General features: G+C 38.3%; 3 protein-coding genes and 1 long non-coding RNA gene across 5 annotated transcripts in view; 2 read left to right on the top strand and 2 right to left on the bottom strand.

Moving 5' to 3' along the window:
- LOC5567672 overlaps window positions 1–15,880 on the top strand; it is a 29,088-nt gene extending 13,208 nt beyond the window's left edge. Inside the window, exons 5-8 of the mRNA XM_021850663.1 lie at window positions 12,818–13,090; window positions 13,156–13,308; window positions 15,129–15,612; window positions 15,669–15,880. Coding sequence (XP_021706355.1) covers window positions 12,818–13,090; window positions 13,156–13,308; window positions 15,129–15,612; window positions 15,669–15,856 — 1,098 coding nt within the window. The 3' untranslated portion in view covers window positions 15,857–15,880. The remainder of the gene's footprint in view (window positions 1–12,817; window positions 13,091–13,155; window positions 13,309–15,128; window positions 15,613–15,668) is intronic.
- Window positions 13,344–14,388, bottom strand: LOC110678087. Its single transcript, XR_002501447.1, has 2 exons — window positions 14,180–14,388; window positions 13,344–14,137 (listed from the first exon to the last, which is right to left on the bottom strand). It is a non-coding gene; the product is annotated as an uncharacterized LOC110678087 (long non-coding RNA).
- A 39-nt stretch (window positions 15,881–15,919) lies between the features above and the next one.
- On the bottom strand, window positions 15,920–16,709 carry LOC5567684 (ubiquitin-fold modifier 1). Its single transcript, XM_001657563.2, has 3 exons — window positions 16,498–16,709; window positions 16,376–16,432; window positions 15,920–16,311 (listed from the first exon to the last, which is right to left on the bottom strand). The coding sequence occupies exons 1-3, from the start codon at window positions 16,500–16,502 to the stop codon at window positions 16,113–16,115; spliced, it is 261 nt and encodes an 86-aa protein (XP_001657613.1). The 5' UTR covers window positions 16,503–16,709; the 3' UTR covers window positions 15,920–16,112.
- Window positions 16,710–23,003: 6,294 nt separating this feature from the next.
- LOC5567685 (poly(A) RNA polymerase gld-2 homolog B) overlaps window positions 23,004–23,381 on the top strand; it is a 32,787-nt gene continuing 32,409 nt past the window's right edge. Inside the window, exon 1 of one of the 2 annotated variants that reach the window (XM_021852962.1) lies at window positions 23,004–23,308. The gene's annotated coding sequence lies outside the window, so the exon portion shown is untranslated. Of the gene's footprint in view, window positions 23,346–23,381 lie in introns of both variants that reach the window. The other variant, XM_021852961.1, reaches the window with a different exon arrangement.

The raw sequence follows: 23,381 nt of genomic DNA, 5'->3' as shown, positions 1-23,381 counted from the left end.
GTCAGAGGCGGCCCCTTCCAAAAGCATGTGGATGTCACGCAGTAGGATGTGTTTGGCCACCCCTTCCCTCTCGGCCAATTTTTTCGCCTTATACAGAAAATTCTCCACTGACATTGTCGATCTCAATTCGCCAGTGAATCGTAATTTCCATTTCTCCACTCGTCCTTGGCCTGCGTATCTTCCACCTGGATGCCTCCAACCCGATTGGTAAGCGTCGTTGTTCCAACCGTTATTGTACCCGCTTTCCGAATCATGGCTGCTCCGCCAATGCCTACTCCTCCAAACCGGTTGTGGTCTTCTTACGTCCTCCTCACTGTCTTCGTCCTCGATACTGGCCTGGTAGCTGTCTGCTGTACGTCTACTACGGTCGATTACGGTTCTAGTAGGTACCGGATTCCTCTGTGGTACGTTTCGATACTGGCGTTCCGTATTCGTAAAATCGGTTTGCTGTCTCAGTGCCTCACTCTGCGCTAGTTTGGCCGCCAATTCCGTTATCGCTGCCTGCATATCTTCCCACTCCTTACGTGTGACCGAGATATGTGTTGAATCGTCTGTGCCATGTCGCAGTCCTTCGGCCCCAGTCTCGCAGAAGGTATTCTGATCCTTGATCTCGCTCAATGTGATTTTGGGAATAGTACCAGTCCCATTCCTCGCGGGAACGCCAACCTTAGGGAACTCGAATGGGTTGCTTATATTCCCTCCAAGTACAGATTCCATACGACCTAGTTCTGTTTGACTCTGCCTTTCGACTGTCGGTGATTGCGGTGGCCCAAACTGATATTTCATCATTATTCTCTCAATAGCCTGAACCAACTCCCTCTTCTTCTTTTTCTCTTCCTCTCCCTCAACATGAATCCGTTTTACCCTGTACCAATAGTGCAGTACTCTTGACTCGTATTTAGATTCCACTTTCTTTTCCAACGCTTTTTCTAAATTCAAAATTCTTCCCTCAACGTGTGCATACTCGTCATTAATGCTGAATGGCGATTGGTACAAACGTCCATCTTTTTGATCATTTTTGAACAGATTTCGTAAATGTCTTTGCTTTGCAGTTAGATCAAGTTTATAGACTTCTTCAGGTTCATTGCGGATTTGAAGCTCAAAATCCAGCTCCTCCTGATTCAAATCTTCCGCTCGAGGGAATACACGACTCATCGTGAATTATTTTAAAAATTTAGCTTAAATTTAATGAAAATGCGAACAAAATATATAGAATTCAAATAAGGTAATAAGAAACTAAGAAAATGTATTTATATGAAAAGAAAACGATACGAAAAAAATAAATATTTACAGGATTCAGAAAAATCTAACAAAAAACAAACGAGTTTTAGTAAACAGTAAAGAAAAAGCCTTGTATTGTTGGGCGCCAAATGTAACCGGACGTCCGAACGTGCTTTCCGGTAAGATTAGCGGATGGCTTGAGCGCCACTCCGGTTGGAGACCATCCACCTGTTTTCAGGGTTGCCCGGCCTAAGACCTCTCAAGGGAAAGGGTTTTGGGGTCCAATAGTGGAAGGAAAGCACGAAGCACGGTTGGCTACGTTGTTGCGACAAGAAGACTCCTCTTTAGATTACCCTAGACTGTTAGTCCGAGAAAAGAAAACCTAGCCGATAGTCCAGACTACGTTTGCACCTATTCTCATCACTGGCTGGCTGTACACGTAAACCTCAAACTGAACCCGAAAGACTAGAGAGTGTTCCTTGGTTGGATTCGGAGCCAACCTCCCCAGTAAAATAAAGTAAATTAACAAGGAACTACTAAACGAACCCGAGTGACATGAAACCTCCCCTACATTACCTCTTCTCGTTCACTAATAACTTCAACACAGGTCGGTTTGTCTGTGGTACTCTAATGAATTTATTCCAAACATAACGCAACTTCATTATTCGAGTTCATTTCTATATTTAGTTCTTAGGCCTACTTTACCGACATTCTCTCTTCCTTTCTTACTCTAGCTATTTACAAATTCATTTCCATTTCATCTTCTACCTCTCTATCTACTATCTCTTCACGTGCTCTTGTGCGGTGTGGGCATTCACATTGGGGGAACGGCTAGCGTCCGACAAAAAAGCTTAGCCGCCGCCACGCGTCTCCAACCATCAATCGGGAGCGGGCAAAAAAAATCTCTACACCATGCGCATGGGACTTTCACTGATTTGCATGCATTTACTTACGGTACCATATCAGCAGGACGAAAGTGGGTGGTCGCCGGACGACGACGCTGGGGTCTTGTTGGTGTGATTGGGGCGCTGCTGATCGGTGGGTGGCTTGATCCGTGTCGACGGTTACGGCATCGGTTGACACTGATCGCTCGTTCAACGGGTGGTATGGTGGGTTGACGCTTACTTACGGCCCATCTCTGCGATGTCCGTCCTCTTCAAAGCGCGCGCGATGCGCACTCCTGCCGACTTCTACGCCTCACTGCTTCATGCGCCGACGGCGCCTCACCGACGATTTGTGGGCTTCAACGGGGTACTGCCGTTGTACTTACGGTCGTCACCGAAACGGGAAACGCTGGTTGCTGGCTCCACTGACTCTTGATGAAAACGATTGTTGCGCTGGCCCTGTCCGGGGCGCGAAATTGACGGACGCGGCCCCCTTCCGGCCACGTGTACCACCGGGCTTCTTCGAAGCTGCAGAGTGGGGTCAGGAATAGTCTCCTAAACACTATTGTGAGGTGGCGGGCTTGGCACGCTTGCCACAAATCTAGTAGAGAAATGCCACCGTATTAAACATACCAATTATAACACCACACAGCACGTGATTACCTTTTGCCAAAATACACTCGCACACTTATACTATCGCACGTTCAATCTAACTACGCTTAATCCACGCTTTCTAATTAGCTATTCTAGGAAGAGAAATCGAACTTGAATAAATAATTTCAGAGAAACTCCATGTCACTGTTCACACCTATTATATCACCTCACGACGCGGAACTAACTTGGACTACTCCTGCCTCTTCCACTGTACAGATCAAAGTGAACATGTAACAATCAGAAACCCTCAGATAAGGTGCGATTATTCTGAAAGTCTTCGCTACCGGAATTGACCTCCCGAGTCTCTAAATTGCCTTTGCCCCGACTAACAGTCTATTGTGGCAAAGAGAAAGATCATTCGGGTTGCAACGAATGTCACCAACCGAGCCTAACCGAAATTCTCTCAATTACGAGCCAAAAGGTCAATAAATCCTGAAAAGGGTTTCCCAGAGGTCGATGGCCACCAACCGACGCTACTTTGTTATCGCCACGCTGGCTGGAAGCATATGCAATATGCTCCCAATTTCCTATGGTACTCATCGGCTTATAGTTGGAGAGTTCGCTTCTGCTCGTTTCCGTGAGCGTGCATTTGTTTTATAGCCAGAAGAGCTTTTATGGGGAAACCAAATTGCGGTGTATGTGACGGGGAAACTTTAATACAAATTCAATATATCAATTCATTTACTTAAGCTAAATTTATATTTACATAATTACAAACAATGTATCGAACTGAAAGTTCGTTACACTTGTTGGCCTGCTGTTGACCGAAAGCTCAATAACGTCAAACAAACATCGATACGTTTTCATTCTGAGGAAATCGACTTGTGTAAGATTGATTGTGCGTTGGTGTTCGTGGCAGTTTGTTTGGGGACCTCTATTGTAATCGGTGTTTTGACAGCTCAAAACTTAGCCCGATTAGTGAAAGTCTTTCACTAATCGGGCCACGGGTTTAGTGCAATGAACGAAAGTTGACTGTATATATTTTCGAAATTTCTGAATGATCATTGTTTGACATGCAACAGCAATACGTAGTTTAAAAACGTCTTATGTCTACTAAAAAAACCCTTTTTTTTTGTCATTTATCTTCTCGATGATGATCGAAACACGTTTCACAATAGGCAGAATTCGTTTGATTTATTTGTAGTCGTATAGGTAATCATAAAACCAAATGATTAGGCTTTATGAGTATGATTCCAATCTTATTACAAGCTTCGAGATTTTAAGATCAATTATAGTTATTTAAGCTAAGTATACTGTTCTACTCAAGAAAAATAAACATTTCTGTGAAAGAAATGGTCAAGAAATTTTGTACAGCAAGCGTTATTTGAAAAGCCATTACATCTCAACTGCGTACTGCGATCAAAAGAAAATGCATTTCATTTCTGGAAACAAAATTTCCCACGCATCGAGATAGGCGATTACTTTTCTTTTAAGGTGCATAGTCCCCATTAGACAAAATTTTCCGCTGATTTGCTGTTGAAAAGAAAAGTAATCGCCGATTTGATGCGTGCCTGAAATGGTCAAGAAAATCATTTTTCTTTGATCGCAGTAAGCAGTTGGGAAGAAATGGCTTTTTAAATGGAGCTCGCTGTAGAAAATTTATTGACCCTTTCCTGCCCATACTCGCAATACAGTCCCATTAGGAAAATCATCATGTCGAGAAAAACGCGTCTAAACATAATTGTAAAATTTTTCGTTTCGCCACTCTTGGTAGTAGTCAATCCTGGTAGAATTACTCAACACATTATGATCGAAGTATGCACAAATCTTTAACTACTGAAATAAAGTTGAAGCGGTAGTTTTTTATGTCCAAATCCAAAATACTAGCAAATGGGACTCGATATTCAAGTATTTCGCTCGTCTAACACAAATATACCCGCATATCAGTCCCATCCCATTACTTAAGACTCGCTTACTTTGTTATCGTGCTCCTTGACACATTTATTTTCATGTTTACAATGGATTCCGAACCCAATTACTTTTGCAGTTGTTAGTATTCGCATATTTAAAGTGTAGTAATGTCCCTCAATGCTCAAAAAAATAGTGATGACAGTAATAGTGATGTACAATTTCTTGGCTAAGATTTGACTGTTGCACCGGCCAAAATTAAAAGTTCAATGCAACCACCTGCAGCATAACATTTGGATGTCGGTGTAGGATTTGAAACAGACCAAAGATAAACTTAAAGCAAGGTTTGGCCTACAAGCTGATGGCGGTTCCATTGATTTGAACATTCCTGCTGTGTGTCTAAAACATTCTAATTTCTCGAAATTGCATGGCGCAAACACTCAGTTTTACCATGAAAACCTTGTCAATGATATCAGTGGCGATGTGTGCAGATCTGCGCTGGCCCAAAAAGCCTTCACTTTCCCTCTATCAATGGAAGATGAGACTACCGAAGATTAATCTGAAGGACAATAGTAGAACGTAAGCATTGGTTCAGGGAAGCGATTATATTCAATACTCTAAGAAGGCTTCATAAGGCTCTAAAACAATTCGCTACAGAAGGCATTCTGGGAAAACTTTCATGTAAAATATCAAGTTTTTCTCAAAATAAAATTATGAAAACCACTGTAAATTGTACGATTTCTTCTTCTTACGAATTGAATACCATTGTAGAAAATTAAATAAATCATAATAGAAATGAGTTTGCTTGAATTTCGTCGAATTCAACTGATGGGACTGTTATGCGAGTACTTTCAATATGGGACGCACATGAATTGGTATTTTTTTCGCACTTTGTCCATACAAATATACAATTTTGAGAAAGATTTTGAAAACTACACTATAAATGAAGACTATTCATGAAGCTAACTCAAAAGTGATAAAAATTCAAATGGGACTGTTATGCGAGTATGGGCAGTTTCGATCTTGGAATTTCTCTACTTTTCTTGTTAAGAGCAGCTAACGTAGCTATACGGTTCAACTGTTATCATTGATTTGCACTTGCGATCCATCAGTTGGCTTCAACGATACCTTGGACATCACCCTTAGAATTGTTGTTTGTTGCTTTTATTCAAAGCGTGCTCTCCCTCAAACATGCTATGATTGGATTGCTTGCTTCAATGATAAAATGAGCCTGCGGTTGAATTTCTAGAATTTTGTTATTTAATCAATGATCTTTAATGATAATAAGAATCGTTCTTACCGGAAAATACAGAGTATAAGAATTTTATATTCTGTCCAAAGATTTGTTCCAAATGTCCGGTGTCTTATCACTATCGGTATTTCTGCATTTATGTAAAATATCTGTTATTTTAAAAAGTGACGATATTTAAGAAAAATAGATAAAACTTGCTTCTATGCTAACGAGATATTGATGGTTTGTGAAGGTTTGGAATAATTTTTCAAACTAAGTTTAAACACCATAATTTGGGGTTAAGACTATCTTAGTTTTTCTGTATTTTAAAGCAAGTTTGAGATAATTTTCAAAGACTAAATACAAAGGGATTTTTCAAAGTCTTAAAAGTTTTTGAAAAAAAATTGCATGTAAATTCATAAAATTGTCTAAAATTTCTCTTAATTCCTAGTTTGATTCGGATTTTTTTTATTGTACCAAGTCCGATAAAACTTGCGTAAAGTGAGCGTCCTTCTACATCTATTCTAGTTTTCATATATTGAGTTTTTCGAAATCTAACTCGCATGGTTTTTAAATTAACTAACTTATTATGCATGGATAAATTAATAATTAAATTATGAAAAAATGTACGTGCTCAGATGGGACTCGAATCCTAGACGAGTACTTTATCAGCTAAGCTACCGAGCCACTTGGTGTGTGTGTGTGTGTGTAATCCAACTAACACCCACTGTCCGGCAGCGATATTATGGAAGAAATCTTTCTGCAATGCTTTTTGATGCTCTTGCAGAAAGCTTTAGTCCAGGAGTTAGAAGGTGATAGCTCTATTGCAGATCCAGTGACCCATTTCAGAATGGCTGGAGAGACACGTCCATTCAGAAGTCACCTTCACTAACAATAAGCCCCGCATGCATGCATTACCGTTATCAAATGGATAAAGGTAATGAAAACACACTTCCTGTTTAAAAGATGTTTTCTTTTAAACTGGCACGTATTTAGTTTTTTTAGTAAAAATCATAATCAGAACAATCTCACCGAAAACCATCTAAGGTGGCATTGCCGTCGCCATGGAAACCTTCGATTCAACCAGCGTTGGGATATATTTTTCTTCCTCTTTCGCCTTTTCCGCGCATTCGTTCGTCATTTCACCACACAAAAACCATTTCTTCAATGTTTTTTAATTGCATGACGTTTCTTTCACATTAAAGCACTTTTCTCCAACAAATCGAATTACAGAACGTGATATTTGTTGCTTCTAATTTGTTCCTTTTGTCAGAAAGAGGTTCTCTGCTATCAATTAGCGACTTTTTTTTATCACGTTTCAACATTCTGGGTGGCGGTAGAACCCAAATCAAAATTTCGGAGACACATTTTTCCAGGGATAAACCTACTAGCGGCTAGTAACTAGCCAGTTGCAATTGCCGGTGAACCGTTACAACAAAACACGAATTATAACCTTTAATTACGGGGGCTTTCGGTGATTCACTCTCAAACTAAAATTCTGCTTGCGTAGCACTAACCAATATCGGCGGAATCACGAAAAAAAAAGCACGCGGAGCAAAATAAAACACGACCGTTCGCGGCAAAGCCTACTGCGATCCTGGTAAGCTACCGAGCCACTTGGTGACCCAATAATTCAGAATGTTACAATTTTTGAATTCAAATTCACGATTTGCGTAAACTATTGAGAAATTATTGATAAACAATCAATATACTATTGAAAAACAATAATAATTTTTTAAACTGATTTTGAATTAATTCCATTTGCAATATTGTTTGTTCAACTACTTTTCATAAAAAAGAACACTTTTTACAACTCAAACAGAATTTATGTGGGTGAACGTGGATTCCTTTATTTTAAATCATTTAATTTCATTTGAGTTCTATGTCACATCATCTGATTGTGTACAGCAAAACGTTATCTTGCTAAAATATACCAAAATTATTAAATTTTACTAATGTGCACTACACATAATGATCAAACGATTTTGGACATTTTTTTGAGGTTATGTTCTACCTTTGTATAAACTTGTGCTGTTGTAATCCATTCACACATTTTCGAAACAAGTATTGGGAATCTCCAATGTTAAGGGCCCTTGGCCCCCCCGAAGACTGATGGCTATTTGATTTCTCCTAATGCTTCCAAAACTCAACTAATAATATTCCCACATAAACCAAAAGCTCTTTATTTGAAACCTTCAAGTAGACATGTTGTCGCGATGAGAGGGGTTCCAATAAATTGGTCAGATGAAGTTAAGTATCTAGGGCTCATGCTAGATAAGAATTTAACTTTCAAAAATCACATTGAGGGCATTCAAGCCAAATGTAATAAATATGTAAAATGTCTCTATCCCCTTATTAATAGAAAATCAAAACTTTGTCTTAAGAACAAGCTGTTGATATTCAAACAAATTTTCAGGCCAGCCATGTTGTATGCTGTACCAATATGGACTAGCTGTTGTAAAACCAGGAAGAAAGCTCTGCAGAGAATTCAAAATAAAATTTTGAAAATGATTCTGAGGCTTCCTCCCTGGTATAGTACCAATGAGTTACATAGAATATCCAATGTTGAAACATTGGAACAAATGTCAAATACAATCATTAATAATTTCAGGCAAAAATCGTTACAATCTTCTATTGCCACGATTAATGCGTTATATGTTTAGGTTAAGTTAGGTTAAGTATATTAAAAACGTTTTTTTTTTTCTCTTATAAGCAGGTGAAATCAACTCACCTGTAAAAAAAAACTGAACTGCTACGGCAAATGAAATGTAATATGTTGTTAACAAAATGTTAATTAAATCTTAAATTTGTTTTACCACATTTACTTCAGATTCTATAACTCGATATCGAGATACGGAATAGCGAGTTACGGATAGTTTACTGTACGTCCATGGATGAATCACCAGATAAAAAAAAAATCGAATTGATTGATTTCTCAAAACACACATCATGATGTGGAATGCGCTTACAGTCATGAGTCCCAGTCATGAAAAACCCAGATGATCATCTTTTGGATAATGCGGAAATTGAATCCGATGGAAATGATTCGAGATGTTCCAGAACAACCTAGCTAATCTGTTATATGGAAGATCCAGAATGACTAAACAAATTTTTCAGGCAACTTCTGTAAGCCTTGACCGCAGATCTAAAATACAGTGGCTCGTGGGATGTGCCGATCCAAAATCTTTAACTGTATTCTCCCAATAAGCAGATGAAGAAGACGATGTGGTTGCTGATTGTTTTTATATGGAAATCTTGCTTTCGCATTGGGAAGTTTTTATTTTGCACACTTACAAGCAAGTACTCCTTAAGTCAATTTTACCAGTTATCGAAAAACGCAAAAATAAGTTTTATTTCGATATTCCTAAGCACCAGCAAAGAATCATTACAAAATTTAAATAAAAAATGTAAAATGAACTTTATTTTATTTTATTTTTTGTTGCTCATTTGTTTTTATTCCCCTCTTACCACCGAAATGGTTACCTACGGTCATAAAAGAAGATTAATATTTGTATAAGCCTTATTTAAAATGAAAATACATAATTATGTGTCATATCCACTAATTTAAAAATATTTTCGAAACAACGTGAATACATGACATTTACAATGTCGTAAGCAAGTATGTATTAAATACAGTCAAACCTCCATGAGTCGATATCTGAAGGAATCATAGACTCATGGAAACATCGAGTCATGGAACAGAAATGTTTTGGAAAGCTGTTTGAGCGATTCATCATAGTTAGCATGAAATTTTGTTTAAGTATGGTTCCATGAGTGGATATTAAGACATAGAACATCGACTCATGGAGGTTTCAATGTATAATTTATTTCCCCTTACTTCGCTACACATCAGTGAATAAGTAGTAGTATCGAGAGTCCCAATGTAGTACTAGAAGTGGTACCCATTCTGAGCCCGATCACTATACGGACTTTGATGTGACTGTTATGCGAATATTTTCAAGATGGGACAACACAAATGGGGTTTGTTTTTGTACAAGTTAGGAACAAAGGCTACTTTTTAGCAGTTTTTATCGATCTTCTGACGATGTTGAGTTGATTCATGCAAAAAACGCAAATCGGTCAAAAGTCGACATGGAACTGTTATGCGATTATGGGCAGAACAAGTATGTAGAACACATTTTTTCAGTAAAATTCATACTTTTCAAAATATATCAAAACCAAAATTTTAACATTCCTTTCAATATGGGATATTTGGATATCTTCAAAGAGGTGAGGACGTAATGCCAAGGAGAAGAAGAAGAACCTATGTAATTATATGAATTTCACTCTAATGCAGCCCATTTTTATATACCATAACATATGATAACTTTTATTGCAAAAAATTGTTCAGCTTTATTAAAATAATTCAATGAGCGTTGAATGGAGCATGAGTATTCCAAATGTTCGCTGGCTTTTAGTAAATCTCTACCACTGCGCTGGAATATTGAAATTACTGGAATTATTATCTCCTTGGTTAGTTTTCAGCCTTTCTGCCTAATTCTAATAACTGTCGATTGAGTTGATTTATATGTATATGAAAAAAAAATGTTAAACATGTATATTACACCACTCAAATTTGGTATTTGGGAAAGCAACGGTCAGGACTGGTAGCGAGTGAGTGTCTAAAAACTAGGAACTTTAGGATCCTAATGCATGAAAAAAGAGTAAACGGGTATTAAGAATAGACCAAATAGGAGCCAAATCAATAAGAGACTAGGACCAGCAAACAGGAAATACCATGATATTTTTGTATGGAATTTTTAGATAATCAGACTAGACAAATTTGTAAGAGTTGTGTTTGATCCTTCGACCATGACGCTTGCTCCTGCGGGGGCCAGTGATGAGGGTAGGATCAAACATGTCGCGCATCGGTCGAGTAAAGTGAAAAAGTGCCGCGTTCGATTAGTTCTTTTTGATCTTTCGACGTAGACGCTTGCTCCTGGGCAGTGCGTCAAAAAAGCCCGAGCAGTCGTCAGTTGTTTTCTCTTTCGGGTCGCGCGCCTATTTTCTCTGAGTGCTTTTATATAGCCGAGCAAACGAGTGAAGCTGAAAGTGGATTGTTGCTGCTCAAGGATGACGGATCAATTGGTGAGCTCGTTTCATGCTACTATTTCTAATCTATAAAATATGTATGACTGCACCTTTAATCGTTACAACGGTGAGACGTTAATATGATTTTTCAACAAACTTTGAAAGGTTCTTCACTGTGAATGTCGACCAGTGAATCAAATTGTCATCAAAAAAGATTAAAAACAAACAACAAAGCAAGCTCGCTCACAACCGTTTGTCGCAACTGTTGCGAATAAGGACACAATCAGAAGCAAAATTGTCATGACAATCACCGAGCGCAACATTGTCGCAACCTTTTCAACTCGCGATTTATCAGTTATTTTAAACACAAAACTAAATTTGTTTTATGGATGCTATTTGATAATATGTCAATGTTTACCAACACGCAGAAAGTTCTCGAAAATTGCAATGCGAAGCCCAGAAAATCGCTGCGCACGTGGTGATCGATCTTTGTCATATTCTGTTCAAGTGATGATAAACTGATGTTGCGGAATAAAATTGTTGCAACAAGAATATAAGGTGACAATATCTTTGTTTCTGCGTGTTGGATGATAATTGATTCACTGGTGTCGACATAAACTCTGATTCATAAATTATTTATGGCTAATTTTTTTTTTTCAAAACTCCTTTTTTATCTTTATTTTTGTAATTAAAAAAACTTTGAATGGTTCAACACTACAAGTGTAGACTTGCGAAAGGTTCACTTTATTCAACAAACTTTGAAAGGTTCGTCACCTCAAGTGTCGGCATAATTTTTCTCTACATAGATATTGATTATATCAAATGAAAATATTATATTTACGTATAAGCATGTTTATATCTCACAAATAATTATTTATCATGGTCTAATCGCTTAAGCGAAGTATGCACTTCAACAGAAAAGTAATCGTCTATCTCGATGCGTGGGAAATTTCTTGCAAGAAATGCTCAAGAATAGAATTTTTCTTTGATCGCAGTACGCAGTTGAAAAGAAATGTCATTTCAACTGTAGCACTGTAGGGAATTTCTTGACCATTTCTTGAGCAGAAATTTTTACGTTTCTTGAGTGGGACAGCATACCAAGCTTTATCAAAGTGAATCCTGTGACCCAACGATCCTCCCCATTAACAAACATCCCTCCCAGTAACCCTTGTGGAGATGCAGAGGCGAACACGGTCTCCAAATAGCAAAGGTTACACACTAACATTCCTTCCCCCAATCCCACCTGACTGCAAGGACGTGGCCGGCGCCGTTATTGACCATGTATAAATAGAGGCATGGAATAATGCACACTGAAGAAGATTATGGCCAATCCCAGCCGAACTTCTAGTTGATTCTTTGTGCATTTTCACTGACTTCGGTCAATCACGGAATAGCAACCATTGATATGTGTAGTCAGTCTAAGCTAAGCTAAGCTAATCAGACTAGACAAATTTGTAAGAGTATTTTTAAGAATTTTTTTCATGATTCCTCGTAGCAGTATGCCAGGTATACTTAATGTAAAAAAAAGTGTCTTTCACATACTGCTCCGAAGGTTTCTCCGGGAATCTATCCATTTATTATGTTCCAAGGAACTGCTCCGAGATTTTCATTAAAAAATATTATAGAATTCAGTTAATCAAATATCTACGGATAACTTCAGGGAATAGCACTGAAATATTTACAGTAGCTGCTAGGGCTTAGATTTAAAAAAAAATAGAGGTCATGATTGAAGGTGTTAGTAGTTTGAGAGTTGTGGTTCTCCCTACTGTCGATCTACTGCAATAAAATTGTTTATTAATATTTACATATTGCTTTAACACGGAAATTAATTTATGATCTACAGCACTATAAAGACTGTAATTTTCGGAGCACACATATGTAACTCTGTACCTAGAATCCTTGTCTACGCAACCATTATCGTCTTATTCCATTATTCAACTTATTGCAGAATCTTTTTGGCGAGGTGCATACCTTGGACGGTGTTCGTTTCGTGATAGAAAACAGCACCCTGGCACTGGCTGCCGATGCCGAGGTAAAGCTCAACTTTTTCGTCAAATTCAACGAAAATGGACGCACCCCGGACGTCCAGGAGGTCAACTTCAATGGACGGGATTTGTGCCGGCAGCGAGTTCGACGCGTTTCCGTTACCAGCGAAGCTTCTGTAGTAATTTTCGGTACCAGAAGCACAACAACCGAAAGGACGGCGTTGGAAAGGGTTACTGTAGGTTGAAGCTTATGATGTTCTGGTTAGGTTTTTAGAAGATCGAAATGTCGTTGTTCTTTCAGACTTCAAGAGCCGACTCAGAAGAAGAATACGACGAAGGTGAATGTGCCACAGTATATCCATCAAGTGAACCCATCGTTCAGGCTCGAATCATCGGTGGAACGAATGCAAAGTCTGGAGAAATTCCATGGCATGTTGCCATATACTATGACGATGTAGGTATATATGATAAAATACGCACCAAACTTTGCCGTGTACGCACCAAACTTTGCGCAGTTAAGAAATTATCATCGTATTTTTGCTTCAAATAAGGCTAAAATATGTATCTTTTTATTCAAACTTCTGCCAACGATAGGCTTTTAACCCTTCAGTAGAAAGCGTGATTTAAAAAAAAAAATGATTCGCAAAAAATTAAAAAAATGCGAAAGGTGATGCAACACCTTGTGCCTAACATTGCGCACAAAATCTGAATTGTTCCTAACTTTGCGCATGATATGCCTAACTTTGCGCATGCCTTAAATTGCTCGTTTACTCTAAATAATTTTACTTTTTTACTGGTTTTGTATTAAATAAAAAGGTTACAACTAATATGAGTTTCATCAAGAGTTTTTTCCGTGAATTTCAATTTAATTTATTCAATCACCTCAAACATAGAGTGCCCACGAATAGTAATTTACTCTGTTCTTTTTTTTTATAATACATATATTCACAAGATTACAATCTGAGCAATATAGTTTACAGCCGCAGCTTATGCCTATTTGTTACCGTGCGTTGCTTTATATAACTTATTCTCTTGTTTTTTTTTTTAATTCTTAAACTGAGAGATGTATCGTTGATCTCTCGCGATTGATTACTTTTTTATCTATTTGCCGCCAGTACGGCTATTCCATAATTGAACGCTTTTTGCTCGACAAGTGGAGCTTGAATTATTGTCCTTCAACTGGGAAGCCAACCTTTGCGCTATCAATTATCCAAGTTTACAGTAATAGTCTCCTGTGTTAATACATTAATACAGTGGATTTTCCGAGATTTTTCAATGCACACCTTGCCTTCAGCTTGCCTTTTCCGAGATTTTTCAATGCACACCTTGCCTTCAGCTTCATACAAAAGGTACTTTCAAGAATATTACATGTAGCCGCTGCCCTATGGATTGAGTGACCATTCCCGGTAAGATCGACAGATTTTGTTATTTGTAAGGACGTACATGTATTTACGTGCCATTCCGAATTGGGTTGTTTAGTGATGAAAAACTCACTGTTTTTGAAGCTTGATCGAAAGAGCACATTTTTTCTAAGTGTAACACGATTTTATTGCGCTATAATATCTTAATTTTGATAAGGTAAATGATTGAGAAAGATTTCATTCGGTTGACTCAATGACATTTCAATTTACATAATGACAGCTCATCCCGAAGTAAAATTTGCCGAGGGGTGATTCAAACGCGATTTCCATACCAAATTCAAACGTGTTTTAAAAATAGTTCCAGGGCACGAAAAATTATGAAACTTTGGATTATGACTCAGTTTCTAACGTAGATTTAGAAAATGTAAAAAACAGGGTACCCCTAAACAAGCCAATTGCTAGAAGTGCGCAAAAATTAAGACCCTCGTGTAAAAAATGGGTCCTAACATTGCGCATCGCTTTTTTCAAATGAAAATTCAACATATTATATGGAAAATAACTAGAATATTACCTTTCTTGCAAATACACCGCAAATATACTTTTCACAACACAGTTTTGTTCCTAAAAATGTTGATTTTTTGCAGAGCCACTCCTTAGCGCTTGTTCTAAGACGGTGTAAAAGTATACGTTTATGCGTATGACGATAAGGTTTTTTGTTTATTTACTAACATTAACGAGAGTTTCTTAGTAAACAAATGTATGTCAAATACTAATTTCACATAAACGAACATGTTGCTGAAACTGAATTGTTAAAAAAATCAATGAATAATTATCATTTTTTCGTGCTTCTTTAAAATGCGCAAAGTTAGGTGCATACACGGTATAATATCAACATTCTAATTAATATCCTCAGCAATACCAATGCGGAGGCAGTATCATTTCCAGGAGAAGCATTTTAACAGCAGCTCATTGCCTCACCAAGGAGAACAGCAATGAAACTTTGGAAATGGATCTCTTCAAAGTGTATATCGGCATAGTGGATATTGGATTGATTGACGATTACTTCTTTCATACTGCTGAAAATGCTACGATCCATCGAGACTACAATTCAGCAACCCAAACGACAGACATTGGTATCCTCAAACTGAAAAGGGATATCATTTTCAATAGCTTCATCAAACCCGTATGTCTATACAGAAACACGACGGACATAAGTGCTTTCTACAATCGATATGGAAAAGTGGCCGGTTGGGGAATCAACAGGAATGGTGTTGTTACAAACGTACTAAATTATTTGGACATGCCCGTGGTCTCGCAGAAAAAGTGCTCACAAACGAATATCCAGTATAATACAGTTCTGGCTTTCGGGGAATCGTTCTGCGCGGGTCATGCTGATGGTATGTTGCATTTTATATTTGGTGTAAACAATCAGACCTAACTTTTTTAATTTCAGGGAATTCCGTGTGTAACGGAGATAGTGGCGGTGGGTTGGTATTTGTCGATGACTATCGGTATTACTTGCGCGGAATCGTGTCAATTAGTGCCCAGAAACGTAACCAGCTCATGTGCGATCCGAATCGTTACTCTGTGTTCACCGATGTGTCTAAATTTCTCAAATGGATTCGACAAAACATGGACTAGCTTAATAAACACTTACAAAAGGAATGCTGTATTTCTTTCTGAGAAAGCCTACCTAATTTTAAATTCAAATTAACTGAAACTATATTTTCCCGAATTTCAATACCTATAATAAATCTTCAAACAAGTGGAAACAAACGGGTAAACAACCAATACTTACATCGATTAGAGACAAATCATTAAAAGCGAAAATTCGTCCAAAATGCTCTTAGCTAGCTGGAATTTTGCCCCCATTTAAGCCCACGACATATTCTCTTCCTCAATGCGACCCCACACGATCACGAGGAATCAATCGAAGCTCGGAGCCATGCTTCAGGAACACGTTACCGGCTGTCTGCTGTGGGTTAATACCGATGCCATCGTCCGTGATGATGGCACTAGTTGCCGGTGGAACTTTAAATTCTTCGGCAGCAAACTTGAGGACGGCCGTAAAGGGAGTCGCTTCGGGGACACTAAGCCTGGAAAACGTAGATTACGTTTTAGAATATACTCAGAGCAAACACCGCGGACACCGATACTTACACTTTGAATGGAAGCTTAGGATCCGAAGTCAACGTAATTTTGAAAGTAACTTTAGAGCTGAAACGATAGACGGAAGTGAAAGTTATCGACAATCAACATGCTAATCATATTCTATGCCATACGCCATGTCGATGCTGCACTACAACCTAAATATTCAACTATTGAGCACGGGATATATAGTTTCCTAAAAATTGAACAACTAATCAAGGAAAACGTAGTATTTTACAGGGAAATTTTCTAAATTTTGTTCACGTCTGCTGAAGCTGCTGGGATTTCGCAGCTGGGACAAACGACGAAAACAATTTTTGACAGCTGTTTGTAGACACGTTGCGAATCTCTGGGCTGCGTACCAAAGTAGTACAGTAAAAAATATATATGAAGCTTTATTTATCGAGAGCAATTTGCGATAAGGGCGGAGGTCAGCCACAACATCAAATACAATGAGAAAAATGAAAAACAAATAAATTTGCACACTCAATATTTTTGTGGGCGATTCGATATGCAATAAAAGGTCGTTCATAAATTACATCACGCACAAGAGGGGAAGAGGAGTTCAGTTAAATGAGATGATCCATACAAAATTTGCGAAGCCTCCATAACGTGTGGAATAAGGCAGAGTGGGAGCTAAATATAATAAAAAAACGTGACAAAATTGATGGACGTTGAGTTGCTCTGCAAGCATCACTGGATATATGCAGTGAAACATGGTAGCCATGACTTCGTGCCAGATGCAGCAATGTTTCCTGTACAGAAGATAAATCTGTACACTTCTTTTTCAAATGGATGAAATTGACATAAACGTCAAAATGAGACATCATCGTATGAAATTTTCCAACATAAAACCAATTCTCTATTTCTTATAGAACATATTTTTGACCCTCATTTCTGTTAATCGTAATTTAACATTTATTCATCTCAATTTTGCATTATAATTTTGGGAACGTCCGTTTCTGAACATAGTTTGTGATTGTGCCATTCAACATAATCGCCTTTTGTCAATTCATATATCCAAGGGTTCATTCAAATATTACGTAACGCAAAATTCGGAAATTTTAGAACCCCTCTTACCCCCACGTAACAGCTTTTGTATGGAGAATTTTAAAATTTTTTGAATGGACCTTAACACTATGTAAGACCCCTTCCATCCCCCTATTGCGTTACGTAATATTTGAACGATCCCCAATTGCGCTCCCCGATCAGTTGGAAAACCATCTGTCGAATTCGCCTGCCTTCGTTTTGCTTTTTGTTGGAAACAGTTTGAGTTGCGCCCTTCTGCTCAAATTTGTTGTTGTACTACTTGTTTCCATGAAGCACTTCAGCAGAAAAATAATCGCCTATCTCGTACATTTAGTATGAATATTTTTCGAATTTTGCATGAGCTGTAACATTTTTAGATCACCCACCCACCCCGTACAGCGTTATGAGATTTGTGAATTAACCCTTTGTACGGGAAGGTGTCTACGGATATACATGGACGGGGACACATTTTGAAACTTGATAGCGGCGAAGGTAAGTTATGAGTTCTATTATTTCTTGGTAGTTTTGTGCTGCGTGATGAAAAGTGAATAGAATGAGCGTCTACGTTGGTTCGATATATTATAGATTCGGCAGAAATAAGCATAAGCATGGATGACCGTACAATTCGTAGTTGCTACTCCGTGATTGACCAGAACAATTGAAGAACAAAGATTTAATGAATGGGACTTGGGATAAGCTTACCATTCCCAATGTGCACAAATCGAGAGCGCAAATTTCAAAAGTCAATAACGGCGCCGGCCACGTCCTTACGGTCGTCGGGGAAGGGAAGGAATATTAGTGTGACTACCATTGTTACTAGAAACCGAGATCACCTCTGCATCTCCACGGTTGTCATGGAAAGGATATTGGGTTAGTGGGTAAGATATTGGGTTAGTAGGTAAAGGGCGAAACTAACGAAAAATAGCAAATTGAGTTAGAAGCTGGGCTGGCATCATTTTGCATCGTACTTGCCAGAAAATCCATTTTTTTTTAATTTAACATGAAATAAATTATGAAAAAGGGGCGTAATTGAATTTTTAATGTTTTTTTTCTTAGCGTGCAATTTCGCCCATTCCCTCCCACACCAAACAACGATGACAAAAGGGCTGATTTGAATTCTCTTTTCAAATCAGGACTCTTGATGAAATTTGAGTTTATGCTTAAAGATTTTCACATAAATTGTACCATAATTAATTCCATCAGTTACTATGAGTGCTACTTCAGGGCGCCTGCATTAATTATCCTGAACTGAGAGATATAAAACATAGTATTGTGCCACGAATAAGGTTGCAATACTTTGGTACATAAATTGGCTAGATAATATATAGTGCGGTGAACAAGGGGTGGATCACTTGTTCAATGCACATCGAATGTACATCAATTTGCATCAAATGCATTTTTTCAACATTCGCATCAACCTAGCTTTGGCGTTAACAACACCACCTTATCAACCAATCGTTCTATAGCAACGTGTATTTATTTGTTGTGAATGTTCAAAATCGTTTGATCCTACAGTCGACTCTCCACATCTCGATGTTCTACATCTCGATATATCTCTTTATGTCGATGATTTCCTCGGTCCCTTCATTCTGCATATAAATTTGCTCTCCATATCTCGATATCCTCCTTATCTCGATATCTCCATATCTCGATGTAGTTTTGTTGACTTTTCGTTCCCGATTTTCTCTCCGTATGTCGATAAGCACTTTATCAAAGGATACTAGACCAGATTTTCGTGATTGAAAAACATCAACGAGCATGAAATGACGTCTGCTTGTTTATTATTATTCCTATTTTCCTAACAACGGATCGGTTTTCAATCTAGTATTCATTAAAAATATGTTCTATGTCTCGATCTCTCCCTATCTCGATGGTCCCTTCGACATCGAGATATGGAGAGGCAACTGTACTTATTTACCTTATTCATTGTCTTATTGTTATTTGTTTCAGATGATCGAGTAATTATTTTAACCGGATCTCCGGAGCATAGAGTTGAGGAATACTTTTGTCTTAGATGACTAGAGAACGAAACCAAGAGCACAAGTCTCGAGAACCAACCGCTCCGCGTTGAAAATTTATCCAATTGGTCACCACCAACAAGCAAGAAATTTGATCGATTTTCAACGCGCAAACGATTGTCAGATTTTTCAGACTTATGCACTTGGAAATTCAAAATTTGGTTTCGTTTAATAATCACCTTTCTTGTTCTGATTTTTGTCAGAAACGAAACTACCTGCAAGCTGGAGTAGTTCAAAACTTCTTCTCGGAATGCCCGCAATTTGTAAAGCAATTCCGCCTCACCGAAAGAGGACTGGATTCAACAGCTTTATTTTATCGAGTTACTATAGAAATCACATTCAGGTGGATGGAAAAGAACAAGACACAAAATTATATATTTTTGGCAAAATAAACCATTTTATTTGTTTTAATGGTAGTTAAAAAACGAGGGACACTAAAGTTAAGGTTATTATTTATCGTTTTCTTCACCTGAAGATATGATCGTGAGACGGATAGAACTTTTTTTTCTACAGAATGTGTATAGATCTATATATTGCTTCATGTCCACAACACAAACTATTCCTTTTGCACCAGGGTTTATTATGACCTCTCCGTACTAAACTTTGTCTCGAACTTGCCTCATGAATTCTTTTGGTCAGCGCATAAGATCCTTAACTGGAATAAGTGTATGGCCAACCATCAGATTGACTAGAGTTAACGATACTGGGTCATCAGATTCACTTGAATAGGCCAAGATGAGGATCACTGTCATTGTCACTATCTAGAAAAAGTAATTACATTTTAGGTACGCGGGGATGAAAATTCTTGAACCAAGTGAACTCAATTCCCCGTTGGATAAGTCAATGAATAATTCCACTACTCTAGCAGCTTTCATAGTTTCGACACTCGCGCTCCTCCATCCACACGTTCTCAGCCTTTCAACTGTCTACAAAGTAATAAGAAACATCGTTTTCCAAGTTATTAACAGTTATAATTCAAATACCAATAATCTGGAAGTGCTTCAAAACCTGTGTTTGAACATTTTTGGGATGAGGTAGCAGCTCTTCTCGAGTTTGTAAAATGATAGGTTTGACACTTTGACAACAACAACAGTCAAACGTTTGAGCAAGCCATGATTTGTAAATTTGCTGGAAGTGGGCATTCAAATGCATTTGAATGCATCCAATTTTTTCGAAATATCAGATGCATCAGGAGTGATCCACCCCTTGGCGGTGAACGTAGTCCTTTAATATGGGCTTATTCATAAATTTCATAACGCTGAAGGGGGTGGGTGGGTATCCTGAAAATGTTACAGCTCATACAAAATTTGAAATATATTTATACAAGATGCGTTACGAAGGGGTGGGTGGGTGTCAAAAATTGCCATTTTCGGCGTTATGAAATTTGTGAATGAACCCTATGTTCACTGCAGTAAATTCGAGACATATCTTTGCCGCTATGGGTTGCCCCCGTCTGAATATCCGTGGCAGGTGATCCGATACCATCTCATACAAATAAATACTGCAAAGACGGTACATCCTCTGGCCCAAGACGATACCTAGAAGGAATTCTATATGCCTGGCTGAAAAAAAAACATATATTGTGTTGATGTTGTCGTCTTCGAAGATTTGGGTGGTATCCTATCGACAATAGTTTGTGGGAACATTACCTTAGGCTTCACCTGACAACAGCTAGCCTGCCCAAGCGGGCTGTTCTTGCTGCTGAGGGCGACGAGGTGATTTTACCCGCGCACAATATCGATTATTCACAAAAATTAAGAGTTTTCTTTTGGAAAATGTACCGCAAAAACAAATTTGTGCAGAAGAGCGCAATTGAAACTGATTCCAGCAAAAAGTAAAACAGACAAGCGAATTGGACAGATGGGTGGGTATCCTGAAAATGTTACAGCTCATACAAAATTTGAAATATATTTATACAAGATGCGTTACGAGGGGGTGGGTGGGTGTCAAAAATTGCCATTTTTGGCGTTATGAAATTTATGAATGAACCCTATGTTCACTGCAGTAAATTCGAGACATACCTTTGCCGCTATGGGTTGCCCCCGTCTGAATATCCGTGGCAGGTGATCCGATACCATCTCATACAAATAAATACTGCAAAGACGGTACATCCTCTGACCCAAGACGATACCTAGAAGGAATTCTATATGCCTGGCTGAAAAAAAAACATATATTCTGTTGATGTTGTCGTCTTCGAAGATTTGGGTGGTATCCTATCGACAATTGTTTGTGGGAACATTACCTTAGGCTTCACCTGACAACAGCTAGCCTGCCCAAGCGGGCTGTTCTTGCTGCTGAGGGCGACGAGGTGATTTTACCAGCGCACAATATCGATTATTTACAAAAATTAAGAGTTTTCTTTTGGAAAATGTACCGCAAAAACAAAATTGTGCAGAAGGGTGCAATTGAAACTGATTCCAGCAAAATGGAAAACAGACAAGGGTTCATTCATTTATTTCATAACGCCGAAAATGACCAATTTTGACACCTCCCTCCCATGGTGCACCCACCCCATTCAGCGTTATGAAATTTATGAATGAGCCCTTAACATTTTTTCGCCGTGTACATCGCTTGAATTTTGCATACAATCAGCTCGCAGTAATAGACTAGTTAGTTTCTATTATTTCCCACATAAATTTTATCACAAAATGATAAGCCGTTTTATTCAGTGACTTGCAACGTTTTTGTACCAGTGTATAATTGACTCAAGTAGTGTTATATATTGATTCGTGGTTAAGCCACTTTGTCTCTCCATACAACGGAGCGGTGAAAGTGGCGATTAGGTTGGGAAAGTTGAAAATCTTACTAACGCTGTTTTGTAAATTCGAAATTAAAGCCCAGTTTGCTACTGAAAAGGAATTGCTAAAGAAATTTCTCGTCGATTCCTTGCAGAAATTTTCTACAGCGACTCCCATTTGAACTGACATTTTTTTTCAACTGCGTACTGCGATCAGAAAAAAGCGCATTCTTGAGCGAATCCTTGCAGAAATTTCCCATGCATCAAGATAGGCCGAGAAATTACTTGTCAGCAGCGAATCAGGCTTAAAAGTGAAAAATCGAGTTGGTTTAGAGCGGAACGCGTAGAATTTTGTCTGCGAAACACATAGGATCGATAAAGTAAGTTTGTTCACTTTTCTGAATTTTGAATGTTTGAATAAGTTTTCGAGAAATAGAGAATTGATTATCTGTTGGAATATTGACAATTCGAGTGACAATTACAAGTTCGGCAGTCAAAACTTCGGCTAAGTTCGACGTCGGCATTCTAATTTAGTACTTCGCCGGCGCATAAGGATTACCTTTGTCGGCGTAGCACTTCGGCGTTGAATTTCGGTGAACTTTTGTTGGCGATCATTTCTCTTATGAACTTCGGTCTAAAGATAATCTGAATGCACAATATATCATTCGATGGATTCTCATTTTGGCGTCGATGCCAATTTCGCCCATTTGAAAAAAGTGTACAGACTTACATTCTCATTGGTTTCCGTGCATACAAAGACGCAGCCAAATTTTGCTCAATGATGGCAACACGGTTCGCGAGAGCGCCTTTTTGACGTTTCTCTTTCACTTCTGTCCGTCAATTTATTCTTCTTTCCCAACCACACTCACATGGATGCAGTTTCATCGGTGAAGCCTGATTGCGTGCGGATAGAATTCCGATTTGGAAGGAAAAATCTCAGATTTTAATTTGGAAGTGTATCGATTCGTTTCAAAACCGGTGCGAAGCACCCATTGCGAAGTGAATTGCAATCGTTTTGCATAACTGGAACTATCAAATTGCGGGTTAAGTGCAGTGAAAAAAGTTTGAATAAGTTGTGCAAGTTGCGTTTTTTTATCAGCTTCATTTTCATCGAAAGACGGCAGGCTCCTCTTCAAAGCTCGGTGATATGCAGTGTTGCCGGTAATATTGCGCTGTTGCGTATAAAAAAATAGTACAGGTAAATATTTAACAATAATTAAATTATTGTTAGTTT

Source organism: Aedes aegypti, chromosome 3, assembly GCF_002204515.2.
Source record: "Aedes aegypti strain LVP_AGWG chromosome 3, AaegL5.0 Primary Assembly, whole genome shotgun sequence".
Classification (NCBI taxonomy): Eukaryota; Metazoa; Arthropoda; class Insecta; order Diptera; family Culicidae; genus Aedes; species Aedes aegypti.
Note: the sequence above shows the minus strand (reverse complement) of the source record. Positions and strands in the feature narration are given on the sequence as shown.